Source organism: Microtus ochrogaster, chromosome 16 (assembly GCF_000317375.1).
Source record: "Microtus ochrogaster isolate Prairie Vole_2 chromosome 16, MicOch1.0, whole genome shotgun sequence".
NCBI classification, from domain to species: Eukaryota; Metazoa; Chordata; class Mammalia; order Rodentia; family Cricetidae; genus Microtus; species Microtus ochrogaster.
Genome location: NC_022018.1, coordinates 48779352 through 48801031, shown reverse-complemented (window position 1 = coordinate 48801031; position 21680 = coordinate 48779352). Strand labels below are relative to the sequence as shown.

General features: G+C 40.0%; 1 protein-coding gene across 3 annotated transcripts in view; it reads left to right on the top strand.

Moving 5' to 3' along the window:
* Nucleotides 1-21680, top strand: part of Dtnbp1 (dystrobrevin binding protein 1) — a 103066-nt gene that overhangs the window by 1989 nt on the left and 79397 nt on the right. For 2 of the 3 annotated variants that reach the window (XM_005355101.3, XM_026783153.1), the window contains exons 2-4: nt 8388-8441; nt 9614-9664; nt 17552-17612. In XM_005355101.3, the coding sequence (XP_005355158.1) occupies nt 8388-8441; nt 9614-9664; nt 17552-17612 (166 nt within the window). The remainder of the gene's footprint in view (nt 1-8387; nt 8442-9613; nt 9665-17551; nt 17613-21680) is intronic. The other variant, XM_013349111.2, reaches the window with a different exon arrangement.

Sequence of the window (21680 nt, the reverse complement as noted above, 5' to 3'; positions counted from 1 at the left end):
GAACTCACAGAGATCCTCCAGCCTCTGCCTCCCGAGTGCTGGGATTAAAGGCGTGCGCCACCATCGCCCGGCCAGAAATAACAATCTTTGAATCATGTTTGTCTCCCAAGGAAAAGGCAACTCTGGCAACTCTGACTGCTGATACTAACTTTGGTCAGGTCCTCAATTTCCTACACATTTTTTTTTTTATTTTACTGAGGGAATAACAAAACAAAAACCATCTTTCCAACTCTTCCATATTCTGTTTTACATGCTTGGCCATTTTGGCCTTGGCTAAGAAATGAAACTCAATCCACATTTCTGTGGTAATAAGCACTGAGGGGTTTCTTCGAAAAAGTCATGACAGTCAGCTTCCAAGACTATAATATTGAACCTGTTTTGGTAGGACCCTTGGTAGTTAGAACAAGTGTTCAGCAGACAGAGCGGCTGTCTTCTAAAACAATTTCTAATATCCTGTGCTCAGGTTTCAATCGATAGGTTTTCTGAGTTTGCTATATGCAGTGTTATTCCTAACAGCAGGGGCAGAGACTCGGTTTCTGCTCATTGTCAGTTTTTGAAAACTCATAGAGCTGGCAAATTATGTTTTTAACTTTTTCCCATGTGTATGTTTATGTGTCTCTGTATATGAATGTCATGTGTATGCAGGTGCCTGCAGAGGGGAGGTGAGAGCGTGGGATCCCCTGGAACTGGAGTGAGGGGCAGTAGTGAGCAGCCACGTGGTTGCTGGGAACCAAACTCGAGTCCTTTGGAAGAACAAGTCCTCTTAACTGCTGAGACATCACTCTACCACCATCCCCCAAACAGCACTATTTTTATTGTTCTCCTAAGAGAATGACACCTTAGTGACTAAATCATGTCCAGCGGTGTCCTCCATGACTCTCCTCTAAGCCAGGAAACTGACATCTTGTGGATGTCAACTGCATCCCAAGTGCGAAGAATGATCTCAGCTGAGCTTGTTATTTCTAGGACCCCTCCTCACCTGCGGATCCCACTGCGCCTTGCTACCACCTGTTATATTCAGTGCTGCCTTAATTATGCGTGGCATCCAGAGGGGGCTGGTTAGCTGGAGAAGGCTAGAGGAGGGGAAGCCCTCATCCCAGAATAAAGGCTTTCCAGGTGCAGTCTGTTGCGGGGAAATGCACCCACACTCCTATAAGTAATGCCTCACCTGTGCTCTGTAAGGAAGCTCAAAAAACTTACTGTTTTCCCCAAAGTGTACTATGTAGATTCCATGTCTTGGCTTGTCATTGGGATGTTGGGGTGGGGGGTAAACATTGTTTATGTCTCTCCCAGAGAAGGAATTTTAGTTACAAGGCTACATTATCTACATTCCATTCAGACTTACCAGAAAATGCCATGTAAGTCATTATTGTTACAGGACAAGATAGAAATTACAGATGGTCTGGAGGAACCCGGGTTATCCTTAGGCTTTTAGCCTCTTTTCTTTTTTCAGTACTGGGTGTCTTGGGGTTTCTATTGCTGTGAAAAGACACCATGACCATAGGAACACTTATAAAGGAAAACAGTTATTTATTTATTATGTATACAATGGTCTGCCTGCATGTGTTCCCTGCAGACAGAAGTAGGCACCAGATCTTATTACTGGTGGTTATGAGCCACCGTATGGTTGCTGGGAATTGAACTCAGAACCTCTGGAAGAGCAGTCAGTGCTCTTAACCACTGAGTCATCTCTCCAATCCCTAAAGAAAAACATTTAATTGAGGTTGCTTGCTTACAGCTCAGAGGTACAGCATTATCATCATGGTGGGAAGCAAGGCAGCATGCAGGCAGACCTGGTGCTGGAGCTAAGATTCCTTACACCTTGATCTAAAAGGCAACTGGAAGTGAACTGAAACATTGGGAGTAGCTTAAGCATGTATAAGCTCTCAAGCCCACCTCTAAAGTGACACACTTACTCCTCCAAGACCACACCTCCCAATAGTACTGCTCCTTTGAAGGGCATTTTCTTTCAAACTACCATATTCCACTCCCAGGACCCAAAGGTTTGTAGCCATATCATAATGCAAAAATGCATTTAGTTCAATTTCTAAAGTCCCTATAGTCTATCACACTCTGAACAATGTTTTAAAGTCCAAAGTCTCTTCTGAGATTCATGCAATCTGTCATCCTCTGTAAAAAATCAAAGAAGCAGATCACATACTTCCAACATATGATGGCACAGGATATCATTACCATTCCAAAACGTAGGAAAGGGAGCATAGTAAAGAAATACTAGACCAAAGCAAGACCAAAAAGCAAGACCAGCTGGGCAAACTACAAACTCTTTATCTCCATGTCTGATGTCAAAATGCTCTTCTGATCTCCAATTTCTTTCAGCTTTGTTGACTGCAACATACTTTCTTGGGCTGGTTCTACTCCCTGGACAGGTATCCCGTGGCTCTGGCATCTCCAGCATCTCGGGGTTTTCAAGGCAATCCAGTCTTCAACGTCACAGCTTCACACAGTGGCCTCTCTAGGCCTCCATTCAGGGGCATCCCTGACACATGCCTGGCATCAACATCTTTCCATTGTCTTGAAAGCAAATTCCACAGTCCATTTCTTCTGTCAACTCTAGAAACTGCTAAATTCTACTGCTTGCTGGGGCTGGAACGTGGCTCCTTGTTCAATTATATCTTCACTAACTTACTATTTTTGATGGGTTCCTTCACTGCCTAAATTTGTCTCTCCTGAAACTGGATCTGTAGATCAGGTTGGCCGTGACCTCAGAGTTCTTTCAATTACGTCTTCACCAGCTTTCTGTTTTCTGATGATTTCTTTCACTGCTTAAGCTTGACTGCTCTGTAGACCAGGCTGGCTTCAAACTCGAGATCTGCCATCCACTGCCTTCTCAGTGCTGGGATTAAAGGTGCGTGCTGCCACTATGTCAGGCTCTAAGATTTTCTTCAGTTCCTTTTCATAATTTAGCTGGTGGAATCTTGCTCTGAGGTCACCGCTCCCTTCATTCCATTTCTTAATCTGTTTATCTCCTTGAACACAGGACTTAGCTCCATTCTACTTCCTAGGGACCCTTTTCTCCTCAAATATTGTTCCTTGCTCAGCTTGTTCCTTTTCATTCTATATCCTCATTAGAGTTAACACTAAACAACAGTCTATTCTAGGCTGTTTTGAGATTTTCTCTTCAAGGGAATTAATCCAAAATTCTTCACTTTAGCCTCAAGCAAACTTTTTGGACAAGGGTAAAAAGCAGCCACATTCTTCACCAAAATATCTCAAGAACAATTTCTATGCAACATACTAAAATTCTCCTCTGAAACCTCTTGAGTCAGTCCCTCACAGTTCAAATCACTCTTAGAATTGTTATCTTCCATGCTGTTACTGATAGGCTTATTAGGCGGTGCTTAAAGCATTCCACTGCTTTCCTAATCCAAACTCCCAAAGTCTAAATTCCTCCAAACAAAAGCATGATCATGCCCATAACAGCAATACCCCAGTCCCTGGTACCATCTTCTGTCCTAGTTAGGGTTTCTATTACTAAGAAGTGACACCATGACCATGACAACTCTTATAAAGGAAAACATTTAATTGGGTTGACTTACTTGATGTTCAGAGGTTTAGTCCATTATCATCATAGTGGGAAGCCTAGCATCTTGCAAGCAGACATGGTGCTGGAGAAGGAGCTGAGAGTTCTTAAATCTTTACCCACAGGCAACAGGAAGTGGTCTAAGACACTGGGTATGGTTTGAGCACATATATGAGACTTCAAAGCCTGCCTCCAGTGTGACATACTTCTCCAGTCAGACCGTACCTACTCTAACACGGCCACACCCCCAACAGTGCCACTCCCTGTGGGGGCCATTTCCTTTCAAACTACCGCACTGGTAGTTCGAACATGCCAGGCAAGTGCCTTGCTGCTGAGCACCATCCCCAGCCCCTGTCGTCTTTCCTCATAAACATCCATGGTACAAGTACCAGGAAAAACCTAGTGTTGTGGTTATATCATGTTCTTTCCCCCTAAGTGATTAGCAGGCAAACCCAAAAGCCTTAGAACTGGAGGACATTAACTCTGGGTCTTTTTACCTCTGTTTTTGTTTTCATTTGATTTGGTTCTTGGAGCCATTTTTAGGAGATTCCTGTAGAAACAGGTTTTTTGTTTGTATATATTTTTAGACTGGATTGGCTCTGTGGGGAAACCATTGGAAGTACAGACGTTGAATCCACTGTTTCTTTTAACCTTTGAGCATTTATGAACAAAAAAAAATTAGATACTATATATGTAAATCTCTTCAGAGAACGGAAACACAAATTTCCTGAAGGTTTATGACTGTATATTATAGGCATGTATTTCCTGTTTGTCATGCTTTCAAAGGCACCACTGCCCCCAACTCTTGTTGAATATCTTCATTCTTTTCTCCTCTTCTATAGTTTTAAGTTGTGCAAAGAGTATCTAATACTTTAGTTTATAGTGTGATCTGTAGACAAAACTTTGCTAGAGATGTTGACCTTTCTAGGATTTCATTTCCTTTTTTTTTTTTTTTTTTTTTTAGGTTCTGGGAGTAGAACCCAAGACCTTGCGGTAGGCAGGCAATCTGTCACTAAGTTACTCCTTCAGCTGATAGGTCCTTCCTATATATAAGAGGTATATGTATGTGTGTGCAGGTGCATATATGTACCCATGTGTGTGTGGAGACAATAGTTAGTACCAGGTGCCTTTCTCTTTTGCTTTCTACCTTTATTTTTTCAGATTTACTTATTTTGTTTTATGTGTATATTTGCCTGCATGTATGTGCAAAGTACCCTTTTTCATAGTTGCTTTTAAGGTTTGAGAGACCATATGCTCAGTTTTGCATAGTATGTACCAAGAAATGTTTGTGTATTGGGCTAGATCTGGAAGCTACCAAAGTTACAGAAGCAGCTTCCCACCCTGGTAGTAATGAAAAGCAAAGCTAATGAACTGAATGTTAAAAGACACTAGTGATGTGCTTTGTGAGCCCACAAGGAGTCCTTGATTTGGGTGCATTCACTGAAGGTTTCTAAGTTGGACCTTGAAGAATAAGGATGGATTATTATAGGTTTCAGTCAAGGTACTGGAGAAATGGAAGCCGTTTTAGGAGATGTAGCTGGGAAGGAAGTTCAGGACCTGGGAACAGAGAATTTTTCCTGCTTTGCTTAATCTATCAAAGATTTATCCTGTGCTTTGTGTCAGACCCTGTTTAGGTACTGGGGCTATAGCACAGAACATCTAGACTAATGGCAGGAGGCAAATTATTTAGAAAGTCAGAGCTGTTGTGGCTAACAGATTAAGGGATGGGCTTACATGTATTTTTGTGTTTGGGCTCAGGGATGGCGAGCAGAGAAGTTACGCTTGTATGTGTGGGCCATGTAGGAGATGATGAGTGCTGGCAGACATGTAAAAGAGGAACAATGTAACAAGCAGTGGTTGAGCTTGTCAGTGGTGAGAAGTGAAATGAAAAGGTCTAGAACTTGTGAATGTTGATTTGTGCTATCTCTGTTTGTTGCTTTGTTTGAGACAGGGTTTCTCTGTATAACTTTGGAGCCTGTCCTGCAACTTGCTCTGTAGACCATACTGACCTCAAACTCATAAGAGATCCACCTGCCTCTGCCTCCCAAGTACTGGGATTGTGTGCGCCACCACTGCCCAGCGATTTGTAGCATCTTAGATAAGTGATGGTGTTATGCCAACATAAAGGACAAGAAAAGACTTGAGGGGAAAGGAGCAGTTGATAGTGATTTTGTGAAGTAGCCCTTGAGATCTGAGGAGCTCTTGGAAATTGAAGGTACCCTTAGGAGAGGGGTCAGAAATGAAGCAGTGTGTTTGAGATTCATTAGGGCAAAGGTGGTTTGAAATTATTTTCCTTTTTCTGAGTTTGTGCCACTTTGGTGTGCATTTGTCAGATTGTGGAGCTTAAGGGGTCATATAAACTTTTAAATATGATAGTTTTTCTTTGAGATCAGACCCCCTCCACCCTGTGTCTGTGTGTGTCTCTTTTTGTCTGTGCCACTACAAAATAAGAGAGATTTGTGAACATAATAAATTGGATTTTGATTTGTGAACAGAATTTAAAAGTGGACTAGCAGAAGGTTGAATGTGATTTAAAGACTTGTGTTTTACCACCAAAATATGCTGACTTGCAGGTTTTGTAGTTTTTGTCAAAGCAACCACTGTCTCTTTTCCTGCTACCTTGTAGGCAGAGTGGGAATTGATGGGCGTGCAAATGAAATGCTGTCCATACAACCCAGTGCAGTTGAGCCAGCTAACAGATCTCTCTGTCACTGGTACATCAGGAAGCTCTATGGTATTCCACCCTGGCTCAGTAATGTCATAGCTATTTGATGTGCATGTGGTTTGTGTCCATGTCTATGTGGATGTGAATGAGTACAGACAGAAGGCCATCTGGGTTTTTCTTTAATCACTTTCCACCTTGTTTCGTTTTTGAGACAGGGTCTCTCTCTGAACCTGGGTCTCATCAGTTCCTCCAGGCTGTCTGACCTGTGAGCTCCAATGATGTGTCTGTTTCTGCTTCCGCAGTGCCAGTATTACAGAAGCTTCCCCAGCTTTTACGTGCATTCTAGGGATCTCTAACTCTGAGGCCAGTCTGGTCTACATAATGAGTTCCAGGATGGCAAGAGCTACAAAGTTAAACTTTGTCTTCAAAACAAACAAACAAACAAAAGAACTTAAAACGAAAAGAATAATAGTGATTGTAACCCCACATCTTTTTCTTTCTTAAAATTTTCTCTTTCTTGTGCTCTTGGTTTTTGTTTTTTGTTTTTGTTTTTTCAAGACAGGTTCTCTGTATCTTTGGTGCCTGCCCTGGAGCTAGCTGGCCTCTAACTCACAGAGAACCGCTTGTCTCTGTCTACTGAATGCTGGAATTAAAGGCATGCACCACCACTGCCTGGCTGCTTCTTTGTCACGTCCACCCTTGACCAGCAAGGAATGGCGCGGCCACTGGAGCTCTTCTTGCAGCAGTTTTCAGGACTTTATTTACAGCAATCTCCTTCTCCTTCTCTTTCTCTCTCTCCCTCTCTCTTTGACCTCTCTCCTCAGGCAAACCCCTCTCAGCCCTTCAGTAGGCATGGGCTGCCAATCCCGGATTGCCAGGTGGGCACTGCCCATAGGTTCACGCATATACAGGCAGCTGATAATCTTTGCGTGATCATAGCATAGGTCAGGCCTTAGCCATCTCAGGAGTTGATTATACATCTCCATCAGTCGTGATTCCACGCAGCTCGCTACACTTCTTGTATTTTATTCTAAATTTTGGTACCTTGATATACATATATACTTACGTGTGTGTATGTGTGTACGTGTGTGTGTATTGGAGAACGTATGATGAGAAATGAGTATTTAAAGAGTTTATTGTTAGAGAAAACATTTTTTTAAGATAAGATCTCAGCCTGGCCTTGGACCCTTAGTCATCCTACCTTAGCTTCCCTGCTGAGATTGCAGGCCTGTGCTTTCATGTCTAATTTAAAATCATTTTCTAAAATGAAAACTTTAAACATACACAAAAACAGAGCAGTGATATGAGCCCCGCATGTCTCCGTCAACAGTCTTCAAATGTTGGTGTCTGTCTTTCCTGTCTCAGTCCTCCACGGATGCCCTGCACCTCTCCCGGGGAGTTCATTCACCAGCATAGGCAGTGCACAGATGTGCTGCTACAAAATTAGCACTAATTCATTGATAGTATCAGTTACTCAGCCTGTAATCAGATTTCCTTGCTTCTTAGAAATGCCTTTTTACAGCTGATAAGTCCAAATCCAGATCAAATAAGTTCCACACATTACATTTGATTAAAGACCAATTTTTGAAACAGATGGTTATTAAGAAGCCACATGGGGAAGTGCTTATTAAATCTTACAGCAATTTTATTTTCAGTTCTCTATAATGATCTCTCTTTACCTTTTTATCCCAAATTCTTTTTTTTTCTTTTATGGGGGAGGCAGAAAAGTTGATAGGTTGAATTATGAAATTAAAAGATACTTTAGAACTCTGTATTTGAGATATCAGCATAGATATATATTATGTGTACCTTCCATTCTCAACTGTAAACATAATCCTGCTTGAGTGGGGCCCACTGCTGTGGATAGCAGTCTCAGGGTAGCTCTGTCTAAATCATTACAACTTAATGCCTCTCTGAGATTGGACTGAAAATGGTAGAACATGGCTGTAAAAACTCCCTTCTTGACTTTCACCTGTGGAGGTTCTTGTTGCTTCCTGGACAGCTAAGGCTTTATGGAATTTCTTAAACTAAGCTAGAGAGATATACAGATTATTTTTGTATTAAACAGATTGTTGATTCTTTTGAGCTTTGTAATTTTGGGGATAGGGTGTGGGCTGAGCCCCCTATGGGGTTGAAAATTTTGACTTGTTAAAAATGTATTTTCTATTTGTTAATTTATAGGCTGAAGACTTTAAGTGACAAATCAAGAGAAGCAAAAGTAAAAAGCAAGCCCAGGTAAGCTCAAGCCAGCTTAATTAGCATAGCTTGAATTTTATATAACTTTTGGCTGAGTTTGTAATAGGATCATTTTTATAGGCTTCAGGTCTGTTGAGTGAATGCATCTGACCCCCAAAAAGTATTGATTCTTTCTAAATATTGAGACACATGGAATTTGTATTAAACTTATGAAGTTATGAAGTGTTAAAAGAGCTGAAGTGTGTCAAAGTCCTGGATTACTGAAAAGCAAATTAATAATGAAATAGAACTTGATAAGTGAGTCCCTGTAAATGTGCTACGTGTTTTACATTTGGACACTAGAATTGTATTTTTTTTTCAAGTATGTGATCAAATTCAATTTCAGCTGGAAACAGTGAGCTTTTATCCAGCCTATTTTCTTTATCTGACATTATATGAAAATGTTTATTGTATTATATGCTAGAGACAGTTTCTGCCTGGCAAAATAATACTGTTATGTTGCAGTTTATTACTTCTGAAGCAATATATTTTTTCGAAAGCTTAAATAAATTGTCATTGTGTCTGTGTGCACGCCCCACCCACACATGCACGTGTGTACGCTTGCCTGCATAATTAATGTGCACTACTTGCATTGCAAGTGCCCACAGAAGCCAGAAGAGGGTGCCAAATCCCTTGGAATTGGCATTCCAAGCAATTGTGAGCTGCCTGATATGAGAACTGGGAACTGAACTGGGATCCTCTGCAGGAATTGCATGAGCCATCTCTCCATCCTCTTCATTAGTGTTTTAATCTTTTAAAAGATTGTAGGATATTTTATTTATGTGTATGTTTACCATGAAGGCAAGCAGAGGGTGTTGGGACCCCTAGGACTGGAATTACAAATGGTCCGGGCTGCCATGTGGGTGCTGGGAATTGAACCCAGTGCTCTGAACTGCTGAGCCATTGTTCCAGCCCCTCATTAGTGGCTTTAAAATTATTTACATAATAATTAGCAGTGCCAGAATTCTTGTAGCAGTTTTTTAAATTTGATTTTTATTGAGCTCTACATTTTTCTCTGCTCCCTCTCTGCCTCTCTTCTCCCTTTCAACCCTCTCCCTAGGTCCCCATGCTCCCAATTTACTCAGATTTTGTCTTTTTCTACTTCACTTACAGCAGTTTTTTTTAAAGTTGACCGAATCTGCAGCAATTCTAATAAGTGTTTCTCTTGTTAGGAGTGCTCCATACTTAAAAAAGTACTCCGCCGGACTGGAATTACTTAGCAGGTAAATATTTTTTTAGAGCAGAGTTGTACTTTTAATTTTTGTTGAAACATGCTTTACAGTTTTACAGATAAAACCCTAAAACCCCAGAATTTTCTGCTAGTGTAACAACAAGATTGCTTACTTCTTTTCCTTGAAGGCAGCTGCTTTCACCCCTCTGTACAAGGCCATTCTGATTTGGACAGATAATCACTGTTGTTTTTACTTGTGGATGATTCCAAATTAAAGAACTCAATTTATTTTTTGTTTTGCTCTTTTTTTTTTTTTTTTTTGACAGTCTTCTGCAGCTCAGGCTAGAACCATGTTCTGTGTAGTGGATTACCACTTTGAACTTTCTGATCCTCTTGCCTCCACTTGAGTGCCACTATTACAGGCATGTGCTGCTAAGTCTGGTTTATATGATGCTAAGAATCAAACACAGACTTTGTGCATTTTAGGACAGCACTCTGTGAATCTTATATCATTTATTTCCCAACCCATTTCTGTTGACACAATAGTATAAGATGTGGCTCTTCTCAGACATGAAACAAAAGCTCAAGCAAAAAGAAAACATGCTGATAAATTGGACATGATCAAAATTAAGCATTTTTTTGTTTCAACACCACCACAAAAGCTAAATAAAAACCCACAGGAGAAGAATTTTTCTGCATATTATTTGACTGATGGAGTAGCATCCATAGTCTGTAAAAGAACATTTATAACTCAGTAACAAAAATGTGGTCCAGTGAAAAAACAAAAAATCTGAATAAACATCTCAGAGTGAAGATACACAGATGGCCCAGAAAAGCATGAAAAGTGCTCAGTATTATTTATTATCATTAGAGAATTCCAGATCAGAACTGCACTCAAATGCCACTTCATGTACTTCATCTCCATTCAGAGGACCTGTGCAAGTTAGCATCACCACCAGGGTCTCTCTACATAGCTCTGGCTGTCCTAGAATTCACTCTGTAGACTAGACCAGGTTGTCCTCAAAGTCACAGAGATCTGCCTGCCTCTGCCTCCTGAGTGCTGGAATCAAAGATGTGTGCCTCTACTCCTGGCTCAGATTAACATCCTTATGTATTCTTGATGGTCATTTAGATGATGCAGCCACTTTGGAAAATAGTTTCATAGTCTCTCAGAAACTTAATTATAGAATTGTCATATAAAATAGCCGTTTAACTCCAAGAAAAGTGGAAACATACTGAGTTAGGTGTGATGGCACATGCTATTAATCCCAGCACTTAGATGTCAAGGCAGGAATTCCCGATCATGAATGAATTTGATGCCAACCTGTGCTACATAGTGAGAGGTATGCACTCGCTGCTTCCCCCACCCCGTGTGTGTATGTATATGTATGTATTTATATCTGCATCTACATAAAACTTGTACCTGAACTTTGAATGTGTGTAGTAGTTGTATTCATAACCAAAGAGTTGAAGCAGCATGCATGTCCATCAATGAAGTATCCATATAATGAAGTGTTATTTGGCCACGTAAATGAAAGACTGATAGATTAGACATGGATGAAAACTTAAAGGATCCAGCACAAAGAGCACATATTTGTCAGTTCACTTAAATAAAATCTTCAGAAGGAACAAACTATGGTGACAAAAGATTAGTGATTACCAGTGTTTGGAGGGATGGCAGGGTAGGTAGTAACTGCTGGTGAGTAAGTATGAATTTTCTTTTTACAGTGATGAAAATATTTTAGAGGTAATGTTGTAATTGTACAGTCTTATGAATGTACTGAAAACCACTATGAAAACACTTAAAAAGTGTGATTTTTATAGTATGTCAGCTATACCAGAGATGTTATGAAATAAATCTCTGTATTATTTATGTTATGAAGTCCTCTGACATGAGACCTGGTGGGTGTGTACAGTGGATGACAGCTTCTTTTCCTGATCTGTTCACTTCTTTTCATCAATAGTTTGTTTTTAGTTCACAGTTGGATTTTTTTCTGTAGTTGCTAAATCTAGAGGGTTTCACCCCCCACACACACCATGTTTGGGATTGAGATCATAAATGTATGTTTATTTGGTGCTAATTTCCTGCTTGTGTTTGTAGCGTGAAGGACATAAGTGAACCTAAAAGGAAGTATTGGTTAAAAACCATTGCGTACAGTTTATTTACATACAAACATACTTGTGCTAGTGGAACTGGATCTAGGGTTCTATGCTAGGCAAGTATAACATGTTTCAACCACATTAGTTCCTCCGTATATGTGGTTGCTTGTGACTATTTTAGTTTACTTTTTAAATGATTGGCATCTAATTTAAAGAAAAGAAAAGAAAAAGAAATAATGGGAGACTGAGACCAGATGCTGGCCTTTTAAATCTGCTAAAAGTCTCTTTGTCATGAATAAGAGGGATTTGCAGTGATGACTGCCTCTGTGTCTACACCTCCCAGAGCAGAAGCAGTAACTAGGGACTGGAGCACAGGTCTCTAATAACCACAAGACAGGTTTCCTATTACATGGCTGCAGCTATGGGGCCTGGGGACTCTGGGCGTGGGTAACTGCTACTCTAATAAAACCATGTTGACCCAAATTAAGCAGTTTTCCATCCAGACCTTCCCCTACAGTTAGCAAGCCATCGGACTGGTTTCATCCGAAGGACTCTGTCAGTGTAATTAGGGTCTAGGTGGGGAGATAGACCCCTAGCCCTTTTTGCTTTTTCCATCTTTCTTCTCTGTCCTCTAGATTGTAGCTTTATGTGTACGTCCATGGAGGTCAGAGCTTAACCTCAGGTGTTCCTCAGGTGCCTGCCTGATTATTTTGAGATAGGGTAGGTCCCTGGCCTGGAACTTGCGAAGTAGGCCAGATCAGCTGGATATTGAGGCCCAGATATGTGCCTAGTTTCTACATGGTGCAAGGATTGTAAGTGGCCACCATTGTAACTGACCTCTGTCTGTACTGTCATAGGTTTTTAAAAATCAGATTCCCAAATCCTTAGAGTCAAAGGCTTTATAAAGCAGTTTGCCTTGTCCAGCACAGAAGGTATTTACATGTTGTTTACATGTTAATCTGCCTGTGCTATGGTGCTATGGTCTCTTCTACTAGTCCTCAATAATTATTTGAATAAATTGATGCATTATGAGTATGGGTTTTTTCCTTCCATTTTTTCCCCATTATTGACTTAGAGAAATATAAGAGAAAAAAATTTGAATGAATTTATAGGCAGGCTCTTCACCTCAATAAAATGTGGTAAAATCATGTATGTATTAAAAGTGACTTTGTACATGAGGTGTAAAATGTTTGCTTGGAGGGATTGTCTTCCCTCAAAGCCCATGGATGTGTCTGTAAGGGCACTATCTTGGCTGTGTTAATTGAGGTTGGAAGACATGCCCACTGAGAGTGGCACCATTCCCCTGGCAGTGGATTACTCAGGAATGAATTTTTAAAAATTGTAACTGACAGCTAAGACCCATGAAAGACTGAGTAGTATGTCTTTGTAATGAATTGTCTCCCTTTCTTCCACATGCCCAGTAACATAATTACCTCATAGTAGAGAAAATGAGTAGTTGGGTGTGGTGGTCTAGTCTTGCCTGGGAGAGAAGCCTCAATGAGGGATTGTCTAGGTCGGCCTGTGGGCACTGGTCTGTGGGGATATTGTCTTGATCATGTAAATTGACATGGAAAGACACAGTTACTATGGTTAATACCATTTCCCTGGCAGGGGATCTTAGACTGTGTAAGTGGGAAAACTAGCTGAGCACCTGGTATTTGTTTATTTCTATTGGCGCTTGACTTTTGATGTAATGTGACTAACTGCTTCAAATTTATTTTGCCTATGCAAGGAATAACTTTGAACTCTAGACTTGGTTTCCCACATTGGTAGGCTGTAATCTGGAATTGTGAATTAAACCCTTTGTCTCAGAAGTCCCGTTGAGTGGGTCTGCATTATTATTTAGAGAATGAATCATCAGAAAAGTGACACACTCAGTTGGTATGAGGGCGATACAAAATAGTAAGGAGCGAAGCCTGTGCACACTAGGGGAAGAAGAGATGGGAACAGGAATCTGGAGTTTAAATGACAAGCAGTGTTTAACTTGCTCTTTTCTATTGATTGAGAAGTGATGGTCAGTCTGCTGTGAAGTCTTGAATTTGAAATTAGTGTGATCATTCCTTTACTTGTCAGACATTTTGTAAGTCCTCTGTGTTAACTACTGAGACAACAAGTTGGAAAAGTACAATTCTTCTTGGCAACTCTGGTGCCTAACAGTGCCTAAGCATTCAATAAATACTTGCTGATTTTAATTGATACTTACAGAGGAAAAAACATCAAGTTTTCTATTAGTTAACAATGACAGTAGGACTATGTTGATTATGTAACATTGTCCAATGCTTTCCATTACATATAGATACTTGTAATAGTTGCTGGGATTATCAGATTGACTTTCCTATCTAAATTCAACTGAAAAGTGTCTGTATAACTATAAAGAAAGGCACCATGAATGCATGAAATACGTATATCTATTCAGGTAATAACTTTGATACAATTTTAGATAAGTTGGAAAATCAAGTTTTCTATCAGTAGCCATATAGATAATATTACATTCAGAAATTATATTTTAAACCTTTTTTATTTTGAGGGCTAGATGGCTAAGCAGGTACTTAACTGTGTAAGCCTGGCAACCTGAGTCTAGTTTCCAGAACCCATGTAAAGGTGGAAAGAAAACTCCATAAAGTTGACCTCTGACCTCCAGACATTTGCCATGGCATGTGAGCCCATCATGCATGTCCTCACACAATAATAACAATTGTAATAATTAAAATTGAAATTTTTATTTTGAGATGATTTCAGCTTTATGAAAATATTGTAAAATTATATCAAGAATTTCCCCCAGTGCTAGCCTTTTCTATAACCAGAGTATGATGATCAAAGCAGGAACTAAGTTGGTAACTATATTACTGCCAACAAATCCATTCAAATTCTATCAGTTACTGATACCCCTTGTTTCTGTATCTAGGACCATGCGTATTTAGTCGGTATGCTACCTCCTTTTCTGTGGTGAGTCTCTCTTTGTCCTGTCAGCCAGCTGACAAATAATGACATGGATCTTCTTGTTAGTTAGGAAAGTTCAACCTATAGCTTAGACTTGTTCTTAACTAGCTCTTATAACTTAAATTGACCCATGTTTTATTTATTTATGTTTGTTTGTTTGGTTGGTTTTTTGAAACAGGGTTTCTCTGTGTAACAGCCCTGGCTGTCCTGGGACCCATTTTTTAGACCAGGCTGGCCTTGAACTCACAGAGATCTACCTGCCTCTGCCTTCTGAGTGCTGGGATTAAAGGCATGCGCCACCACCGCCTGGCAACCTGTGTTTTTATTAATCTATGTTCTACCATGTGACTTTTATCTCTATCCCATTTTATAGCTCCTGTTTCCTCTCTGTGACTGGCTGGTGACTCTGCCTTTCTTCTTCCCAGAAGTTCCACCTCACCTCTTCCTAGCTATTGGCTGTTCAGCTTTTTATTACATCAATCACAGCATTACATTTTCACACAGAGTATAAATATCCCACATTTCCCCCTTTTGTCTAAATAAAAAGGAAAGTCTTGACTCTACCATCATAAAATAATATACAGTAAGAGCAATTATCAGGTATTATCTAAATAGAAAAGAAAATTAGCTTTAACAAATGAAACTATATACAATAATAACAATTATCAAGTGAGAATTACATTCACAATATCCAGTCCATTTGCATTTGGCAAAGTCCGAGAAAATACTCCCATTATTAATCCTTGTCTTGATGAGTCTAAAGTTTTGTACCTAACTTGCCTTCTGTCATAACTAGGGAAAACTATAATTATCCAGTCTTCAATTCCATCAAAGACTCCAAAAGGATATAATATTACCAGAGTATACAGGAAGTGCAGTGCAACCCACTTCCAAAACTATAGAACCGGCAGAGATATCTAGTTCCTAGACAGTCATCCACGGTTTCTCTACAACATGGGGACATCTTTGGCCTACAGGGCTAGAATATCTGGCAAACTCTTCCATGAAGCAGGAATTTTGAAAGACTGTCCCACCTAATCTTGGCAAATTTCAACAGCCACTTTCCTGTGTATCCTGCAAAATGCCTAGCAGACTTTTCTATGAGGCAGGAATTTTGAAGGACTGTCCTACCTTGTTTTGGCAAAGTTCAGTATTTTTCCTTTGTGTCGTGCTTGTCCAGTTTGAACAGCATACTGTCAGGAGTCAAGACAAAAAGCAGTTTCTTTGCCCAGGGGCTAACCTTGCCACAATGAAAGCAAGTTACATATGGAGGTTCTTCAATGCCCATCATCTCTGAAGTAACTCAGTGTTGAGCAGCAGACGTGTCATGAAAAGCTGGAGATTATTAAGCCTCTTAGATGTCATATTCTGTAGGTGTTTGAAGATTACCTAGGTGTTGAGCAGCAGACGTGTCATGAAAATCTGGAGATTATTAAGCCTCTTAGATGTCATATTCTGTAGGTGTTTGAAGATTACCTATCTAAAAATATATCTCTGCTTAACATTGAAAACATACCTAACATAACTACAAATTTGAGTATTATAGATGGCTAACTATTAACCTGTATTTCTTAATATACATTTTAAAATGAGCTGCATAGCAACAATACTCCAGACAAGAACAAAAACATATATATTATAACAAAATAACCTTAAATTTGTTGTATCAGGCTAGGTGGCAGTGGCACACACCATTAATCCCAGCCCTTGGGAGGCAGAGGCAAGCAGATCTCTGTAAGTTCAAGACCAGCCTGGTCTACAAGAGCTAGCTCCAGGATAGGCTCCAAAGCTACAGAGAAAGCCTGTTTTGAAAAACAAAACAAAACAAACATTGTATCAGTATACCAAAGTCCCATCAATATAAAATATTTGAGGTTAATAGTTGTCTTTTTTATATTATATTCCTATATCCCTACTAGATGTTGGCATATACTATATTCCTGTAGCCCTACTAGATGTTGGCAAGCATCCATAACTCACCAAATAACCAAAAACCACCCATCCCACCTTTCTAGACTGCTTCTTGTTACCTTTGGGCACTGTCATCTTTAGGGGGGACCCTGAGAAAACTGAGATAATGTTCAAGTCCTGGGAGAGCTAGCTGTATTGTTTGTTGTCCGATGTCTGTGTAATGGGATGCAAAGCTTATCTGTAGTCCTGTCTGGAGAAGTCTGAGGCTTCCATCTCAACCAGCAGCCTTGAAGCTTATTCTGGATGCAGAACTCTGAGGAAACTGCAACAGTGGCTCTCTGAGATGCTGACTCACCTGGGCCATCTGTTTTCATTGGTGTCTGGTCCCCTTACTCTGAAAACACGTAAACTTTCAAAGGTAACATACATATCTGCATTGACAAAAGTATGGACTGTTCATCATACACGAGCCAGCCAAAGATGATTGTTTTCTGTTTGAGCAGGGAAAATAAACATCACTGGTCTTGTAGTTTTTCTAGGTTTATTTCTTTATGTCTGTGGTCAGGATTTTCAGGGGTTCTTTCCCAATCAAACTTTACCACAATTAATCTTGAATGATTCTACAGCCTTTTGTTTCCTGTGGAAACAAAAATATCACTTCTTGCCCAACATAATTTTGACTCCCATTTTGAAGTTAAGGCATTTAAAGAATATGTAGGTTGGTTTATATAAAAAGCCCTGTGCTAGCCAATTCTATATACTGAGACCTTTCCCATAAAAGAAAAAAATTCTTCCCATTAAAAATAAAAATTCAACTATTTGTGTGTTTAAGGTCTCTGGGTATTTTATTCTTCATTGCCTTCTATGCTCTTGTGGCATGTGCTATTATTTTTTGGTTCTTTTCTGCTGCCTCAGTATATTATAAACTTAGCTAGATATGTTCCTTTTGATATCTGTTTACATTTTAAATTGTGTTTTGTGTTTTTAGGTATGAAGATACGTGGGCTGCACTTCATAGAAGAGCGAAGGAATGTGCAGACGCTGGAGAGGTAGCTTGCTGATCTTCTCTTGTGGCAGATTTTCCTTTTCTGATGCTAAATGCCAGGTCTAGGCCAGGGTAAAAGGCTTCGTTGGTTGGTTTTGCAATATTGAAAGGAGAGGCTGGACCCACTTACAGCCATGAGCTCTGGACACTGTGTACCCCTGAAGATTCATTACTCCTTGTGGGTGTAAAGTGGGAGTGTGCAGAGGCTGATAGGAAGGTAAAACCCATGCGTATACACATGTATAATGAATTCTTTAACATACACTAAGCCTGTAAGAATAAAGGGACTCCCAAAGGGGAAAAAGGAAGAGGAACTGAAGTCAAAGTGGTTGTAAGCAAAGCAGGAAGCTGGAGGCGGAAACTGGAAGCTTTGTTCATGGTTTGCTGATTTGGGATGTTTACATATGCCCCTTGACCTTTGAAATGGCTTCATTCCCTGGTGAATGGTTAAACTAGGGAGGAAAGAAGGAAACCTGGCAGTCTTTAGAACAGCTGGTCAAACTGGTTTCCTTACTATATTTGTTACCATGTTTTGTAACCCTTCACATAGTGTAGGGTTCTGAGTTATGTTTCCTGTATACACACATAACCCCTAAGTTAAAAAATGAAAGTCACGTGTATCTTTTGATACCCAGTAAATTCCCCATGGATCAGAGTTTACACCAAGATCCCTCAGATTCTCACAGACTAATTTAGACTCTCTTCCTCCTTCTCAAAAATAACATAAGCTATTCAAAGTTTGAGTCACCAAAAGCAAAGATGACCTCTGAGGCCATTCTGAAATACAGTACCAGCTTTAAGGATGAAAATTTAAGCCAGGTATGGTGGTGAGCGCTTGTAATCCCAGCGTTTGAGAAGCAGAAGCAGAATTGCTCTAATCTTGAGCTTGGCCTTGACTACACAGAGAGTTTAGGCTAGCCTGGGTTCTACAAAGTAAGACTGTCTCAGAAACACAGAAACAAAACAAAGACACTCTTGGTGATGTGTCTTTGAAACTTACAAATGTGTAAATGAAATTTTTACTACTACTAAATTTGTGTTTATTATATTAGGCCTGCTTCTGACAAAACAACTTTTTATCAGGCAGTATCCGTCTCACAGGGCAGGTAGATGTACTTATGGGCACTTCAGTCTTGTTCAAGAAATTACTTCTATTATTTCTAGAGCACAGTCTTTAAAAATGTATTATTAGTTTACAAATATGAGTGTTTAGCCTGCATATATGTATATACACCACATGTGTTTCTGGTGCTGTGAAGGCCAGATGAGGGTGTTGTTTCCTCTGGAACAGGAGTTCATTTGTGGGCTGCCATGTGGGTATTGGGGTTGAACCTGGTTCCACAGAATAGGGGCCAGTGCTCTTAACTGCTGAGCCGTCTTTCCCCCTAGGGCATATTCTTACCTGTGGCCTACCTATAAAGCAAGCAGTTAATGGTAATTTGGTTGTTTAAACTTTGTCTAAGCACTTGGTTTTTTGCTTGTTTTTTTAATTTCACTCCTTAACAATTTACAGCTGAGTAGTTAAAAGTGACTTAAGGGGGCCGGGCGGTGGTGGCGCACACCTTTAATCCCAGCACTCGGGAGGCAGAGGCAGGCGGATCTCTGGGAGTTCGAGACCAGCCTTGTCTACAGAGCTAGTTCCAGGACAGGCTCCAAAACCACAGAGAAACCCTGTCTCGAAAAAACAAAAACAAACAAACAAAAAAAAGTGACTTAAGGGTTAGTTAGGCTTCCGTGGTGGTTTCCAAAGCTAGTCTTGTAGTGTTTGCTTTTGATTCCTGTTATGGTGAAATAGTTGCTTACCTTCAGATTGAACTCTTTAAGAGTCATGGTTTTATTCAGCAATTTGATGTGTGAAGTAAGCTGAGTGAGACTTTCTCTTCCCTGTTTGGGCTGCATTTTCTGTTTCGGGGTACAGGCTAGAAACTGTTTCTCACTGGGCATGGTAGTACATGCCTTTAATCCCTGTACTTGGGAGACAGAGGTGAGTTCTGTGAGTTCAAGGCCAGCCTGGTCTACAAAGCGAGTTCCAGGATAGCTAAAAGAAAAACCAAAAAAAAAAAAAAAAAAAAGAGATTCTGTTTCTCGTCTTTAGTGCACTAATCTGTTTTAGTCTTACACAAACAACCTAGTCTCTGTCTTTCTCTATCCATAAAATGGTGTCATGTTGTAGAGAATTTGGTGGAGGAACTGTGTTCATCTCACTGTAGCCCAGGAGTATGACCCAAAGAAAGAAGCTGGGATTCTAAAATCCTTTGAAGGACATGCCTACAGTGTAGTTCAAATTCTAATTGGTGTTATTACTAAAAACCCAGAGTCAGATATAGGACTAATACTGAAGATCAGAGAAACAGAGCAGTCAGCCACTAGAGAGTTGGGATTTTGTTTGTTTGTTTGTTTTTGTTTTTTAAGATAGGATTTCTCTGTATAGCTTTGAAACCTGTCATGGAACTTGCTTGTAGACCAGGCTGGCCTCAAACTCATAAAGATCTGTTTGTCTTTTCCTCCCATGTGCTGGGGTTAAAGGTGTACGCCACCATCACCTGGCTAGAGAGTTCTTTTACCTCTACCAATGTTCAGACTGAAGGGGCAATCCTGTCCTCAGACTGCATCTCCAGAGTCCATCTGTCTCCACCAGACCTCAGACTGCCCTGAACTCCTGTCTCCTTCTGTCTTACATTCCTCTCTCTGCCCAGCCATATCATAACTCCTGTCTCCACCTCCCTAATGCTGGAGTTGTGTGATTCCCAAATGCTGGAATCACCTGTGTGAGCTGTTTCTCTTTTAGGCAGATTCAATCTTGTGCAGCCCAGGATGGCCTTGAACTAACATAGATCTATCTGTCTGTGTCTCCCAAGTCCTGGGATTAAAGGTGTGTGCATGCCACCACTCCATGACCTCTAGTGGCTTAGCTTTGCACTCTGATCTTCTGGAAAGCCTTATTTGTTAAAGCACAAACAAAATATCACTATACCATGGTAGCTTAGTTTTGTCATGCTCAGCCCCACCTACTAAATGTTCCACTGTCTCCCAGCTATTCCACATAAGCTGTTAGCATTCAAGCCTTTGAAGGACATACAAGATGTCATTTAAATAAGATAATATATCTAAATTGCTTAACACAGAATCTGGCCTATAGCAAGTGCTCAAAATGTGTTAGTATCATTTATATTATCTGTGATTTCTGACAGTCGTTCAGCCTCTCTTTCTCTTATATTAAAATACTTCAGTGCATTCTGTTATATTCTTTCTACACATATACCTCTTATGTTCTAAATGCAGAATATAATTTTTAGTTTTATGTAAAGTGTAAATTAAATAAACCATTGTTAAGCCTTAATATCTAAATACATTATACTTTAATTTTTGGTAAGAAATGGTTATTATCTAAAACTTACTTATTTTAGGCTTTTCGAGTTATCTAATAAATCAAGGTAAGATTTATAATGCTTTATAAAGATTATGCCATGTACCAGGCAAAATATTTTAACTACTTCTTTAGTCAGTCCTGTGAATTTTGTTTTGTTTTTGCATTTTTAAGTCTTAAAATCCGAAGCTCAGCTAATTTGAGAGACCCGATACCAAAGTGTGCTCAAGAGAACAGTGTTTTCTTTCCTGTCTGTTTATCGCTCCATTTCCAGTGTGTGACACAGGGCCCAGCAGATAAGCTACTTCTTTAGAAAATTGTTAAAAAAAACTGTTGATATTGGCACTTTGAATATATGTAACTAATGGAGCTAGGGACAGTGGCGGTACAGCCTGTGACCTCAGCTATTCAGGAGCTGAGCTGGGAATTGTGGAGTCCCAGGATCAGGAGTCCAACCATGGTGACACAGTGAATGAAGTACATTGTGAAAAACCTGCTGTCACCTTCCCAGCGCCGTCTAAGGTGTGTGCTAGGGAGCACGAGGGAGATGCCGTTCATTTACTCAAGAACACATCAGCTGGAGTGACACCCTGTAATCCCAGCACCTCCTCTAGAGGTTAAGGTAGAAAGACTGATGGCTACAACTTCCGGGTCATTCTGAGCTATATTTTGAGATGTTGTCTAAATCTTATTAAAAAAAAGTAA